Source organism: Phyllobates terribilis, unplaced genomic scaffold, assembly GCF_046119375.1.
Source record: "Phyllobates terribilis strain yellow unplaced genomic scaffold, ASM4611937v1 Scaffold_7__3_contigs__length_470593459, whole genome shotgun sequence".
Taxonomy (NCBI): Eukaryota; Metazoa; Chordata; class Amphibia; order Anura; family Dendrobatidae; genus Phyllobates; species Phyllobates terribilis.
The window spans coordinates 239663404-239679039 of NW_027362767.1; the positions used below are offsets into that span (position 1 = coordinate 239663404).

Genomic DNA, 15636 nt, shown 5'->3' on the forward strand with positions numbered 1-15636 from the left:
GTTTTAGATTTGGTCATTAGTAAATGTACAAATTTCGTAATAAATAGCATTCTGAAATATATTTTTTTTATTCATGTAAACAAAGAGCAAAATAAATTTGGGGGAAAAAATGGGCTAAAAAATATCATTTTTATATAAATATCTTAAGTATTTTTTTTTTGGGGGGGTGTATAAAGTATCTTCCCTTTTCATACTGAACTATAGATGCATATAAATGGAGCAAATATAAATATTTTTTTCTCCATAGCCGGACATTTTATTAAATATCTACAGCCAAGACAACCAAATATATATGATGATAATATTTATTATTATTGTCTTTCTCATTATTGTTATTATTTACACACAAACTGAAAAAAAAAATTTTTGGGGGGGAAATGTTAAAACTTTTGAAAAACTGTAATTCGCATCCCTTATATTCTAATTTTAATGTAAAAACATTTCATTTTAAAGGGGTTGTCCCAAATCGGCGAGTTCTCACCTATCCACATGCTGATCGTTGTGAGATCTTATTGCTGTGGGTCCCACTGATGGGGCGCCAACCTATTTTGTGGATAGGTGATTACATGCCTAGTTGGGTAAACCCCTTTAATTAAATGTTCACAGTAAAATCCTGACTGAGGGAGAACAATAAAGTGCCCGTTACCACCTATAATGTAATATTGTGCAAGTTTCTGTCCATTTGAATATCAGTAATGTAAAGATTGTCTAAACTTAACCTCTTTATATTAATCAATTGATCGATGTGGGTCTGGTGGGTAAAGAAGCAGTGATGCATTTTCCCTACAGCGGCCACTGCAGGGGAAATGTAGTATTACATGTCGTCCATTCAAATTTTCAGTCTACATGGTAGGGTTCTCCAGAAGAAAAAAAAACTGCTTCTCTGTCTTGTTCTACTCGGCCCTTAAATTAATTTTCCACTTTGGTCCCTAAATGATTGCAATCATGTAAAATAACTAAATCAGATTGTACTTACCCTTCCAGGGTCCAGTGCCGGCTCTATGCTACCACTCCTATCTCTGTGGTTTGGTTGCAGCGGTAATGTCATATCGAAAACGTACTTCACCACTGCAGCCAATTACAGAGCTCAGCAGCTCAGCTCCTCTGCCCACGTACACAACACAAGCTCAGTGATTGGCTGCAGCGGTGAAGTGAGCTGTTGACGTGATGTCACTGTTGCAACCAAAACACAGAGACCGAAGCAGAGGCAAAGAGCCAGCGCTGGACCTAAGGAGGTCTGATTTAGTTATTTTACACAATTGTTTTGGCAATAGTTTTTTTTTTTTAAAAAAATGAAAAACCCCTTTAGGCTGTGTGCCCACGTAGCATTTTTCAAGCGTATATGCTGCGGAATTTCCGCAGCGTAAACGCTTGAAAAACGCATGTATATCCGCACCCCATGGTCCCCAATGGGATTCCGCAAGTTCTATGCACATGTTGCGGATTTTTCCGCAGCGTTTATGCCGCGTTCAAAAATCCGCAGCATGTCATTTAATTTTGCGTTTCCGCAAGCGGAATTGCCTTAGTCCAATGCATAAAAAACGCAAGGCAATTCCGCATGTGGAAAACGCGTGATAAACGCGCGAAAAATGCGCGATAAACGCGTGCGGAATTCCGCATGCGTTTTTCCGGGAGAGGACTTGCATTTATGCAGCAGAAATTTTCTGCTTCATAAATGCAACCTGGGCACATAGCCTTAACAACTAGAACATGATGATGCCTGCGCCTTGCCATTCAAAAAAAATATATATTTTGAACTATATAGGACATTTAAAGGGAATCTGTCAGGAGGTTTTTGCTATATAATCTGAGAACTGAATAATATAGAATACAAAAGCCTGATTCCAGGGATGTGTCACTTGTTAGGCTGTGTGTTGTAGTTTCAATACAATCAGTGTTTTATTAGCAGGAAATTATCACTACAGGACTACATCTGACGTGCACAGCAGTCAGGTTAACCACACCCCCCCCACTGATTGGCTGATTGTTGATATTGTACACAGGAAGTGGCCAATCAGAGGTGTGGGCGGGGTTATACCCAGCACAGAAGTCTTAGCTCTACTACATCTACATCAGACAAACAAGGATTCTATCAAAACTACACCAAGCAGTCCAATAAGTGATACATTGTTAGAATCGGGCTTCCTTGCCCTGTATCATGCTACTCTCAGATTATATAGCAAAAGCCTGCTGACAGATTCCCTTTAAATAAGTACAAAAAGAGTAAATTATGATTATCCATAGTTTGGGGCATCAATATAAAGGCGTTTACAGTATATCATCACTACTGGCAAAACTGACTCTCCAGCTGTTCTACCTCCCAGTTTCAGAAGCACCATAATCACCGATATTTACAGTCATATGTGGGATGAATTTATCTATTTGGTTCCTAAGCTTGTATCTTGTACTGCAGTTTTAATAGCCTATTTTATATTTATTTAAAAGTTCCATAAAAAAAAAAAACTTATGAAAAACATTTCTTTGACAACAAGAAATTGAGTAAAAAAAAATAAAAATAACAAAATTGAAAAAAACAACCTAAAACACAAGTCAAATGTCTGAAACGCCTGCGACAGACTGTCTTTACTGCATGACACTATGCTTCCAGTACACGAAAACTCACGTTTTTGTTTTTTTTTCCTAATAAAATGGTAAGACTAATATATTGTGATTCTGTCATGACTTTGTAAGAGATTCAATAAATATAAATTATGTTAAAAAAAAAGAGAATATGGCAAAAAAAAAAGTGTGACAATTCCTGGCAAACTCCTTAAATAGTAAACCTTCGAGTATGGGCCCAAAGTGACAGCTGATATATAAACATTACTTCATTTTTTTTTCTTGCTTTTGCAGCTTGGGATGCATTCTATATCTCCTACTTGCCGTTAACAGCTCTGAAAGTTCACATTGTCAAAAGCCATTAACAACCTTTTCTTTCCTATCAGGATTCCTTGGAAAGCCATCATGTGCAAAATAAAAAAAAAAAAAAAGAGCCCTTGTAATTGACTTTTCATTTCAGGCATATTCAATTTACAAAAAAAAAATAAAGATAAGGGGAAACAATATATTTTCAAAAAATAATTTTTAACAACCATCTCATTTTATTTTCTTAATTTTACATATTTACATCAAGCAACAAAATTATTTTTCTACATTCCTGATGCCATTTTTTTTTTTTTTTTTTTTTTTTAATAAAACTACAAATTTGCTACAATTTTGTAATTTTACTTATTCTTTAAAATAATATTAGAAAATTCTTTTGTTTTAATTAAAACAATAGGAATGAATGTCCAATATGACATAAAACCTACGACAGATGTAGCTCGTTTTTTTTAGTTGCTGGGTCACTCCGGTTCCTTATGGTGTTGGAGTCACGTGGTGTTGCAAAAAAAAAAAAAGGAGGGGGTTAAATTAAGAATGATAATTAAGTATACAAATATCTATTTTTTAATTAGTTTATTTTATAATATATTTCTTGGCAATTAACATTTTAAAATGTTAATTAAAGGTAATTTGACAGCAGAATGAGGTAGGGATTGAGACCCTGATTCCAGCGATGTGTCACTTAGTTTACTGGGTGCAGCAGTTGTGATAGAATCACAGTTTTCTCTGCTGCAGATCTAGCAGAGCTCAGAATACTGAGCTGTGTATAACCCCGCCCACACCTCTGATTGGCTGCTTTCCGTGTACATAGACAGAAAGCTGCCAATCAGTGGTGAGGGTGGGGTTTGACCAAAAGGCAGAAGACACCCAGTCCTACAGTGATAATCTCCTGCTGATAAAACACTGATTTTATTGAAATAATCTAGTAAGTGACACATCCCTGGAATCAGGGTCTCAGTCTCTACATCATGCTGCTCTCATATTCCCTGTCAGTTAAAGTACATCACAATGTGTCCATTACTACTTTTTAAAATTTTCACATAACTTTTCAAAAAGACAGTTCGATTGTTTTTGAATTTTTTGGGGGGAAACCATTTAGTAGTTAATTTTTTTTTTTTATACATTTGAAATTTGTATTAAAATTAATTATCAACCAATTTAGAAAAGGTTCATTCAGATTATAACCATATGACTATGGTGGGGATAAAGCTAGATTGCAAAAAAAAAAAAAAAAAAAAGTTAAATTTTTTAGATATTTGAACCTGAAATGAAATCTTGACCAAGGGCTCTGGGAATTTTATGCATTTCATTATCAATTCTTTACTGCACAATTGCAAGCTTTTCCTCCCTCAGAATTTCAGTTACCAAATGGATTGGTGGACTCAGCTCTTCCTTTGCTGGAGCTTACTCTTCAAGAAATGCTTTCCCTCTTATGTTTTTTTTTTAATTATTATTATCTTTTATTTTTTATTTTGTTTTATGCCATACTGTATTCACCATTAAGCACATTCTTCTTTCAGCTTATTTGCCTATTTCCGTCATCATATATTTAAGACCTTCATAGCTTAAAAATTCTAAATCTACCACAATATTAGAGAAGACTTCTAAAATGATATTAAATAAAAAAATAATCCTTTGACACCATTAACACCAAATTATATTATATTTATTATAGAATGTATTACAGATATTATTATTTAGTTAATTAATGCTGAAAAAAGTGTTCTAAAAGAAAAAAAAATATTTCCATATTAAAAAAAAACAATTTTCTAATGTGTGATTAATTAATTGTTAATAAAGAATAGAGATTTTTTTTTAAATTTGGAAACATTTTTGTTGTTTTTTTTTTACACTGTTTCAGCATTGTTTAATGGGTGACCTTTGTTTTCATTCGTATTTCATAAATCAATAGTACGTATGACAATAAGCAATTTTGTAATATATCTTGCCGGAAAAATCTGCTTCTTCTCCTCCTGGATTTCATCAATTATTCTCAATTCATGAGAAAAAAAGTGAAGACAGACTTTCCCATTCCGGAGATAGAAGATGACAGTTGGTGCTTGTAAAATTCTATGGAGAAGGGGGAGGAGTTAGAGGCAAACACAGTCATTCTGCTGCAAGTTCTCCTGAAACGAGAGTTACACTTTTCCATAGAACATTATGAGCACCAACAGTCATTTTCTGTCTTAGTAATGAGAAAATTTTACCTATGAATTGACAATTTTGAAAATGAAAGTTCAGTTCAGGATCAGAAAGAAGCAGATTTCTCTAATAATATATATTACAAAGTTTCTTATTTTCGCCGGTACTATTCATTTATAAAATAAAAAAATCAAAACGACGGCTCCCCTTTAAGGTGTGTATTTAGACCCTGTATTGTTTTCCCATACGAGGTTATTTGAATTTTTTTCTGGGCCGTTATTCCCCTGGCAAATTCTAAATTTTGAATTTTTAATATTTAGAAATTTGTGAACCAAAAAAAAAAAAAAAGGTTAAGACACCATACATAAAATATATTGTTTTCATTTCATCTTTTTTTTGAAAATATTGGAGCTTCGCCAAAAAGAACTGGGGTCATATCTATATAAGAAGTCCCAGTAAAAAAATAAAGAAAAATTAAAAAAAATATATAAAAAATAAAAAAAAATATATAAAAAATTGCTTTTTTGAAAAACATACATTCACAAAACATAAATCTCATGCTTGTAGTCTCACATTTTTCTCATAGTCACTTATCTGCCAAATCTAGGTGTTACACTCCGTGTTTCATCAGCTTTTCTCCCTTAACCCATTGACCTCATCTCCTCCATTTCTTCCCACCCTGGGCATGGAAGAACACAAAACTATCCTTGCATGCTTACAAATCCTTGCTCCACAAAAGGCTGGTCGATCAAAGCTAGTCCCTTTATACAGCAATGATGGGCTTTAATACTCGAATGTTTACTGTGCCTAAAATGCATGATTGGATTGGAGCGCTGTCTCCAGGCAGTCAAGGCTGTGTCACTGTGTGGGCTGAATCTCCTTTTTTTTTTTCGTTGTCTCATTTTTACAAGTCACGCCGAACACAGTCATGATAAATATTTTGATCTTTTTCCCTCTTTTTTTTTTTGGCTCCCTTTCCTATGGGTCTTAAGTGCAGCATGAATGCATTTCCATCATTCAAAAAAAAAAAAAAGCTTGAATTTATTTTTTTTTCATTTTTTTTTTATTATTATTACTCATCCTAATTATTTTTTTTAAACCATCCATTGGCTCTTCATGCTGTGCAAAGCTACTGTTAATTCACATATATTTATTTTTTTCTAGCATGTTTTTGTCGTTGATTGTGGGTTTTTTTTTCTATTGTCATTCCTGATTATGCTCATTAAAATAATTAAAAAAAAAAAAAAAGTTTATCCATTGCTAAGATTTGTATATATATATTAAAAAAAGTCAACTTTTTGGGCTCTACCTGGTTCTTCAGACCTATCCATCCTGCCTTTTGAGAAGCAGATGCAGTGCTTAAAGTTGTCTAGACCAGATCTGTCAATTCGTGAAGCTTTTTGTTTTGCGTATGAGAAGATATTAGCTACTTCTTAAATATGAGAGTCTATGGTTAGTCAGGTGGGTGGATTTGAGATACTACTACTGAAAATCCTAAATTCATATTAAAGGGAACCTTTTAATAATAAAACTAGTGGTATGGTTGTATAGGTCGAAGAGAAACAATAAAAATGATACCTTTTTTGTAGCAATCGGATGTGCCAGTGCTGAGAAATCAAGCTTTGAAGTTGGCCTGTGCAATGGGGGCGTGTTGATGTGCATGGAGTGTATTGACACGCCCCCAATGCACTTGATAGCTAATTTGCATGTGGCTTCAAAGCTCTGATTTCTCAGCGCAGACACATCCGATTACTACAAGACAGGTGTCATTTTTCTTGTTGTTCTACGACCTATACAGCCGTACCACTAGTTTGAATAGGAAAAAACACATTGATAGGTTCCTTTAAAAAAATCTCTAGAATTATAAAAAATAACCAATACATACATAAAGACATAACCATGGCTTCATACTAATGAACAATATGGCCCCTTAGTATTAGAATATCCAAAAAAATTCACGATAGGAATGTACCTTCAAAATCTTAAGTTTGAAAAACAAAAGAATGACAAAAAAAAATGTATTTTGACAAATTAAGAAGAAAATTATTATTAATAATTATTCATTTTAATTACTAATTAAGATCATTACAAAGTATCCCTCATAAAACTTCATATTTATTTCAGTGTGAATATGGAAATAAAGGCCCCTATACACATTGGACTAATGTCGGCTGAACCCACCGGTATCGACGGATTAATGTCGGATCTCTGTGTATGGTGGCGCCAGCCGACTGATGGTCGGGAAAGATGTTGATCACCCATTTCCAATTTCGGATAGCTAATTGTACTGTTCTCCCAGAGATAAGCCAACCAGCTTACATGTCAACCCGTGGCTTTCTCATATAGAACACAGAAGCGCTCGGCCAAGCAAGCGGTTCTGTGTATGGCAGCGTCGGCTGTGATGGCTGTCGGCCGAAGCATTGGCCAACAGTCTTCTACTGTGTATGGAGAGCGTAAGCAGCTGACAACTTTGCGACCCATCTCCACTCAACTTGACCAACTTTTACCGTATGTCTATGCCCAGCTTAAGTTAGATCTGTCTGATCTGCAGATGGCCTGCTTAAAAAAGTCAAGCAAATGTTGCAAAGCCTTTTCTTCCTGTAGGGGGGGAAAGCCTTTTCTTCCTGTAGGGGGGGGAAAAGCCTTTTCTTCCTGTAGGGGGGGAAAAAGCCTTTTCTTCCTGTAGGGGGGGAAAAAGCCTTTTCTTCCTGTAGGGGGGGAAAAAGCCTTTTCTTCCTGTAGGGGGGGAAAAAGCCTTTTCTTCCTGTAGGGGGGGGGGAAAGCCTTTTCTTCCTGTAGGGGGGGGGGAAAGCCTTTTCTTCCTGTAGGGGGGGGGGAAAGCCTTTTCTTCCTGTAGGGGGGAAAAAGCCTTTTCTTCCTGTAGGGGGGAAAAAGCCTTTTCTTCCTGTAGGGGGGAAAAAGCCTTTTCTTCCTGTAGGGGGGAAAAAGCCTTTTCTTCCTGTAGGGGGGAAAAAGCCTTTTCTTCCTGTAGGGGGGAAAAAGCCTTTTCTTCCTGTAGGGGGGAAAAAGCCTTTTCTTCCTGTAGGGGGGAAAAAGCCTTTTCTTCCTGTAGGGGGGAAAAAGCCTTTTCTTCCTGTAGGGGGGAAAAAGCCTTTTCTTCCTGTAGGGGGGAAAAAGCCTTTTCTTCCTGTAGGGGGGAAAAAGCCTTTTCTTCCTGTAGGGGGGAAAAAGCCTTTTCTTCCTGTAGGGGGGAAAAAGCCTTTTCTTCCTGTAGGGGGGAAAAAGCCTTTTCTTCCTGTAGGGGGGAAAAAGCCTTTTCTTCCTGTAGGGGGGAAAAAGCCTTTTCTTCCTGTAGGGGGGAAAAAGCCTTTTCTTCCTGTAGGGGGGAAAAAGCCTTTTCTTCCTGTAGGGGGGAAAAAGCCTTTTCTTCCTGTAGGGGGGAAAAAGCCTTTTCTTCCTGTAGGGGGGAAAAAGCCTTTTCTTCCTGTAGGGGGGAAAAAGCCTTTTCTTCCTGTAGGGGGGAAAAAGCCTTTTCTTCCTGTAGGGGGGAAAAAGCCTTTTTCTTCCTGTAGGGGGGAAAAAGCCTTTTTCTTCCTGTAGGGGGGAAAAAGCCTTTTTCTTCCTGTAGGGGGGAAAAAGCCTTTTTCTTCCTGTAGGGGGGAAAAAGCCTTTTTCTTCCTGTAGGGGGGAAAAAGCCTTTTTCTTCCTGTAGGGGGGAAAAAGCCTTTTTCTTCCTGTAGGGGGGAAAAAGCCTTTTTCTTCCTGTAGGGGGGAAAAAGCCTTTTTCTTCCTGTAGGGGGGAAAAAGCCTTTTTCTTCCTGTAGGGGGGAAAAAGCCTTTTCTTCCTGTAGGGGGGAAAAAGCCTTTTCTTCCTGTAGGGGGGAAAAAAGCCTTTTCTTCCTGTAGGGGGGAAAAAGCCTTTTCTTCCTGTAGGGGGGAAAAAGCCTTTTCTTCCTGTAGGGGGGAAAAAGCCTTTTCTTCCTGTAGGGGGGAAAAAGCCTTTTCTTCCTGTAGGGGGGGAAAAGCCTTTTCTTCCTGTAGGGGGGAAAAAGCCTTTTCTTCCTGTAGGGGGGAAAAAGCCTTTTCTTCCTGTAGGGGGGAAAAAGCCTTTTCTTCCTGCGGGGGGGGGGAGCCTTTTCTTCCCCCGGGGAGAAAAATCCTTTTCTTCCTGTAGGGGGGAAAAATCCTTTTCTTCCTGTAGGGGGGAAAAAGCCTTTTCTTCCTGTAGGGGGGAAAAAGCCTTTTCTTCCTGTAGGGGGGAAAAAGCCTTTTCTTCCTGTAGGGGGGAAAAAGCCTTTTCTTCCTGTAGGGGGGGAAAAGGCCTTTTCTTCCTGTAGGGGGGGAAAGGCCTTTTCTTCCTGTAGGGGGGGAAAGGCCTTTTCTTCCTGTAGGGGGGGAAAGGCCTTTTCTTCCTGTAGGGGGGGAAAGGCCTTTTCTTCCTGTAGGGGGGAAAAGGCCTTTTCTTCCTGTAGGGGGGAAAAGGCCTTTTTCTTCCTGTAGGGGGGGGGGAAGCCTTTTCTTCCTGTGGGGGGGGGGAGCCTTTTCTTCCTGTGGGGGGAAAAAGCCTTTCTTCCTGCCGAGGAAAAGCCTTGGCCAATTGCTTTCATATTTATGGCCAATGTTGAGTTTCAACAGGGTTGCCCCCTTGCAAGCTTTATAGATTTTATCATATTAGATCCCCACACTGCAGAGTTCAACTTTGCCAATTTAGGGCACCATGGAAGGCTGTAGCCTAGACCATCAATATAAGATTGGTGGTGATCTGACTTGCAGGACCCACTGATCAGCTGACTGAAGGGGGGGCTTTCACTGTATTACAGCTCAGTACCATATACTGAAATAGGACTGAGGTTTAGAAAGCTGCAGTGCCAGACACAGCTATTAACAAATGTGGAGCACTCTGCCTGATAAACAATGGACAGGGCATCAGAGCAAATGCGCTTACAGTGAGTGTGCCCAGAGACAAACCTCCATCAAACTGACATTGATTGCCTATCATAAGAAAAGTCAGTCAATATTAAAGTCCCAGAAACTTTTTTAAAGAGAATTGATACCTAGACTTTAATATAGACTTTAATATATAATATTCTTACCCGGTGTAAATGCCGCTGTTCTCCTGAAACCGGCGATATTTTACTTTTTTTCCTGCGCCTCTCCGATCCTAAGATATCGCCTCCTTTTCCTTGTAGGTAAACCTGGTATTTTTAATCAAGTAGGTGTGGTCCTCAAGACGACGCCCACAGAGAAGAGTTGAGGACTACACCTACTTGGCTAACAAGACTAGATTTATGTACAGGGAAGAGGAGGCCATATCTCAGGAATGGAGAGGCGCAGGAACAAAAGAAAAACATCGCCGGATTCAGGAAAACAGCAGCATTTACACCGGGTAAAAAAAATACAGATTTTGGGGATGCGACAGGTCTTATTTTAATAAGCCAATTCAGCTAAACAAATTAACGGTATCAAATGTTCAAAATTGCTAAAAATATTAATAAAGTAATATAAAATGTTGTATATTCAAATTAAATCAATGAATTACACAAAGCCATTATTTACTCTAAAAAAAACATTAACAATTTCTAATATGCAAAAATGACAAAGCAATGGATAGCACTTGCAATTCTTTGTATGACGTATACTACGCATTTTTTTTTTCTGCGCTTTAAGTTTGCTTTTAAGGATCACGTCACATATTCAATGCATTTGCATCTGTCAGATGTCACATAGTGAATGTATGTTCTAACGAGTAGCCTAGTAGTAGAGCGTTACTGTACGTGCCATGGTCTGTTTGTCTTGTCGGACATGAATCGTCTTTTCCATTTTATTTTTTATTTATTTTTTTAATACATATTAGTGTCTGTATGTTCTAGTTTTCCATAGATACTTGTCATGGACATCTTTATTACAAATATTCAGTCCAAATGTGATTTTCTATAGAATGTCATTCCACAGTAATGTGCCAGGTTGCAATATTTTGTCCTTTAACATAGCAAAAGTATAAAAAAAATAATAATTTGTATAATATAATATATAAGAATATGCTAGAACTATACAAAAATTATGTTTTCCGTGATTTTATATTGACAGTTTATCCTTTATACCATCAATGTGTTTTCAGTAGGGGTGCCAGCCCGAGACCCCTACCAGTTAGCAGAACAAAGGGAACCTTCCCTGTAGTATCTGACACAGTAACATCTAGAGACAATGGATTATTTTCTGTACGAGCAGACTATGGATTCTTTACTGTATGAGCAGTGAGACTGGATTCTTTACTGTACGAGCAGTGAGACTATGGATTCCTTACTGTATGAGCAGTGAGACTATGGACTCTTTACTGTATGAGCAGTGAGACTATAGATTCTTTACTGTATGAGCAGTGAGACTATGGACCCTTTACTGTATGAGCAGTGAGATTGTGCATTCTTTACTGTACGAGCAATGAGACTATGGATTCTTTACTGTATGAGCAGTGAGACTATGAATTCTTTACTGTGAGCAGTGAGACTATGAATTCTTTACTGTGAGCAGTGAGACTATGGATTCTTTACTGTACGAGCAGTGAGACTATGGATTATCTACTGTACGAGCAGTGAGACTATGGATTATCTACTGTACGAGCAGTGAGACTATGGATTCTTTACTGTACGAGCAGTGAGACTATGAATTCTTTACTGTGTGAGCAGTGAGACTATGAATTCTTTACTGTACGAGCAGTGAGACTATGAATTCTTTACTGTATGAGCAGTGAGACTATGGATTCTCTACTGTACGAGCAGTGAGACTATGGATTCTTTACTGTACAAGCAGTGAGACTATAGATTCTTTACTGTATGAGCAGTGAGATTGTGGATTCTTTACTGTATGAGCAGTGAGACTATGGATTCTTTACTGTGTGAGCAGTGAGACTATGGATTCTTTACTGTATGAGCAGTGAGACTATGGATTCTCTACTGTACGAGCAGTGAGACTATGGATTCTTTACTGTATGAGCAGTGAGATTGTGGATTCTTTACTGTATGAGCAGTGAGACTATGGAACTCTCTGCCATAACATGTTGTAATGGTCGATTCAACAAAGTCACTGAGTAATATTCCAGGGTTTGAATATTCAATTCTGTAGACAGGATATTCATCCAGGAAACTAGTCTGATTGCCCTATCTGGAGTCGGGAAGGAATTTTTCCCCTAATATGGGGAAATTAGCATCTGCCCCACAGGGTTTTTGCCTTTTCCTGGATCCACATGTCAGGTTATAGGTTGAACTCGATTGACTTGTGTCTTCTTTCATCCCTAACACTGAGAAACTATACATGTGTGTTTGTGATACTACAACTCAGCCCATTCACTTTAAACCATACCTGTCCACGCTAACCAGGTAGAATAGCATGGCCATTCTTCCCTCATCTCCTGCAACCAGTTAAAACCTACTTTTGCTGCAAATCCCAGTCCAGTTTGTCCAGGAAATGCCCAGATTCTCATGCTCTGTAACTTGTTATTCACTCTCTTTGAGTGGGTTCTAAATCTTCGAAGACATTCTGCCAGCACTATATGAGCTGGAACTTCCTTTACCCTCACTCAATAATGCATTGCTCCTGACATTATCCAATGGCTTACCTTCCACAAACCGAAAGCCCACCTCCCCATTAAACGTGTAAATAATTTAGACAGATAGGAGACCGGAAGAAGGGAGACAAAGACCCGACACCACTTCCTGAAATTCCACTCAATGTCCCCCATGCTGCAAACGGGTCAAATTTGACAAGAGATTGTGGATAAGAAGTTAAGATCCCCACACACATTAGATTAATGTCGGCCAAACACGTCGATATTGACGGGTTCAGATGACAATCTAATGTGTATGCGCGCGAAGGACAACTGATCATCAGAGGAGATGTCGATCGGGATTGTCCGATTTTATTCTGCCGATGACTTTGTTCTCCCAAAGATTAGTCGTTGTAGGACATGTCGGCCGAACGAACACTCCTGTGTATGAGATCCGACTGAGATGCCTGTCGGACGTACGATCGTTCGAGGCATTGTTTGGCCGACAGCCGTCTAATGTGTTTGGTCTGAAAGTTCAATGACCACTTAGATGACCAAGTTGGGCAGAGTTAATATAGACATTACTGTGTCCGGTACTGTGGTAGCATGGCCTTTGTGTTCTGCTGATTGTTAGCAGTTCTGGTGGTTAGGACCCCACTGATTATACACTGATGGTCTATATTGATTGAACTATCAATGTGAAATCCTCCCAAAAAAAAACTCTTATATCAACATACTTCAAGATGATCCCCTTCCATGAATATATCATCAAAATTAATGTGGATTGAGATTCCTAAAAATATTGTATTCTAAAAGTAATTTTTTAAAATTCTTTTTCTCTTTTTTTCCCCCCCCCTTCATTTTACTTCCCCTTCCATCCCATTATCCCCCCAATTTATCATTGGGTTTTTCCACCTTTACCTCCACCTAATCAATCCTTATAGATCCGGGTGGTGAAAGCATTCCGTAGCTCCCTCTATGAAGGCCTAGAGAAACCTGAATCCAAGACCTCCATTCACAATTTCATGACTACCCCTGAGTTTCTTATCAATGATTACATCCATAACATCCCCCTTATTGACGATACCGATGCGGAAGATAGCGAGGAACCTCCGGGCAGGGTGCTGTGGTCCATTCCACCCCCATCTCCCAACAAGAACAACAATGCCATTGATAGTGGCATCTACCTGACCACAGACACTAGCAAGTCGGCTGCCTCTTCCAACCCCGAAAGTCCTTTGCACAGTGTGGAGACTTCTCTCTAACAGAATACCAAAACTAGTCTTCGGGAAAAAAACCAAGAGAATGACAAGAACTGTCGGCAAAGTCAACATTTACAGCTCAAACAGCTGAAATGTACAATATTCTACAACAACACCAAGGTTAATGAAGACCCAAATATATTACGAGCCCATGTATATATTCTTACATGCAAGGAAAAAAAAATAAAAAAAAAAAGATAGTCATCGGGGGGCGTTCAGAAGAATCCATGGTAATCGGCAGTCAGGATCAACATCTCAAAAAAAAAAAAGCCTTCAAAGAAAATGAAGAAGTCATCACTGAGTTGGTTTTTCCACCAAGTTGAAATCATTTCTTGCCCTTTCTGTTAGAAATGGCCATAAGTAATAATTAAAAAAAAACAACCCTTTATGCTGGCCCATTAAGAGATGTGTAAATATGTGGCAAGGAGCTAGAGCTTTCGGGAAAGGCTCAACTCATTATCTAGCGTTCAACCATTGATTATTTTCTTATTCTACGAGGCCATTTTATAGTCACATTGCACATTACACTTACTAGTACCCTACTATGGAATTCTGATATAATATAGAGGGGGGATTAGGAGAGTCTTACTATTCAGGACCCTCATCTACCGGCCAAGGAGGAAGAACTGCTACAAAAAAAAAGTCTCTCTCTTTCAGGAGGACCTGGCTTGACCGTCCATTCTGCGGACCACCTATTGATTTTAATGGGCTTTATGTAATACTCAATTTTTCCTGTGGGGGCGCTGCAGGAAAATAGAACTTCTGGGTTCTCCCACAGACTAGTCCGTTTAATCCTATAAAAAAAAAAAAAGTGGACAACCTAATTGAGAACTGATTATAGTCACCAAATCCAATCAGAGGGGGGGAGCACTCTTTACCAAAAATTAAAAAAAATATATATTTCTCTATCTATATATATATATATAGCCTAATGTTACATCCTGCGTTAGCTTGAGTTATAATTGTATACACTATATAAATGGCAGAACCCCAAAAAAGTTACCATCTGATTAAATTAATACAAATTTAAAAAAAAAAAAAGTAAAAAAAATTTAAAAAAATCAAAAAATGTCATGTAGATCTGCAGAAAGGGATGTTTTTGTGTATTCGTTTTTTTTTTTTTAATAGCATGAACTAGATTAAACAAAATAATACTGAATAGCAGAGCGGATATCAGAAAGTATTAGGCGTATATTATAACGTACAGTTATACTGCATGGATTCTAACATCTCTGCTGCTTGATTTTTAGGAACAAAATTAATCATGACATTTTTTTTCCCCCTTGTACCTTTTTCGTTTTGAGAATGAATATTCTTCCCTCCCCCCCCCCCTTTCCTCCATTTACAAACCCGTTGCCCATCTTGTGCTGCTCAGTCCTAATTTTCTGCATGAGTAACTTGCAATGATTTGCTAAGAGAGTACATCCATGACAATTGTTCACCCGTCTTTGTACAACATGAAAATATCAGATTCCCACCTTAGGAGCCACTTCTATGCATTAAAAATTTTTGAAAAAAAATAAAAAATAAAAAATTTTTTTTGGGTGTATTTTTGTTGAAATTTAAAAACGAAAAAATTTTTTTTTTTTTTTGTTTAAATATCCTCAGCACAAAAATTTACAAGGAAAAAGGTTAAAAAAAAAAAAAAAAAAAAAAGTGCTGATGATATAGAAGAGAACATAATGTACATATGTATGCCGACTGGAGAAGAAATGGAGAATATTGGCCTGCCTTGTATACCGACAGTCAAAAAAATTGGACTGTTCCGAGCTTTCCAATGGAAAAGAACTTGCAAGCTAGCCAAAATAAGGTGACGCCTCCAGCCCCTTTGTTTTTTTTTTTGGGATG

General features: G+C 37.9%; 1 protein-coding gene across 6 annotated transcripts in view; it reads left to right on the forward strand.

The window, feature by feature from the left end:
- Positions 1–15387, forward strand: part of ATP2B3 (ATPase plasma membrane Ca2+ transporting 3) — a 303376-nt gene extending 287989 nt beyond the window's left edge. For 4 of the 6 annotated variants that reach the window (XM_073639937.1, XM_073639932.1, XM_073639934.1 and 1 more), the window contains one exon: positions 13471–15387. In XM_073639937.1, the coding sequence (XP_073496038.1) occupies positions 13471–13791 (321 nt within the window). In that variant the 3' untranslated portion in view covers positions 13792–15387. The remainder of the gene's footprint in view (positions 1–13470) is intronic. The other 2 variants (XM_073639935.1, XM_073639936.1) reach the window with 1 other exon arrangement.
- Positions 15388–15636: the final 249 nt, after the last annotated feature.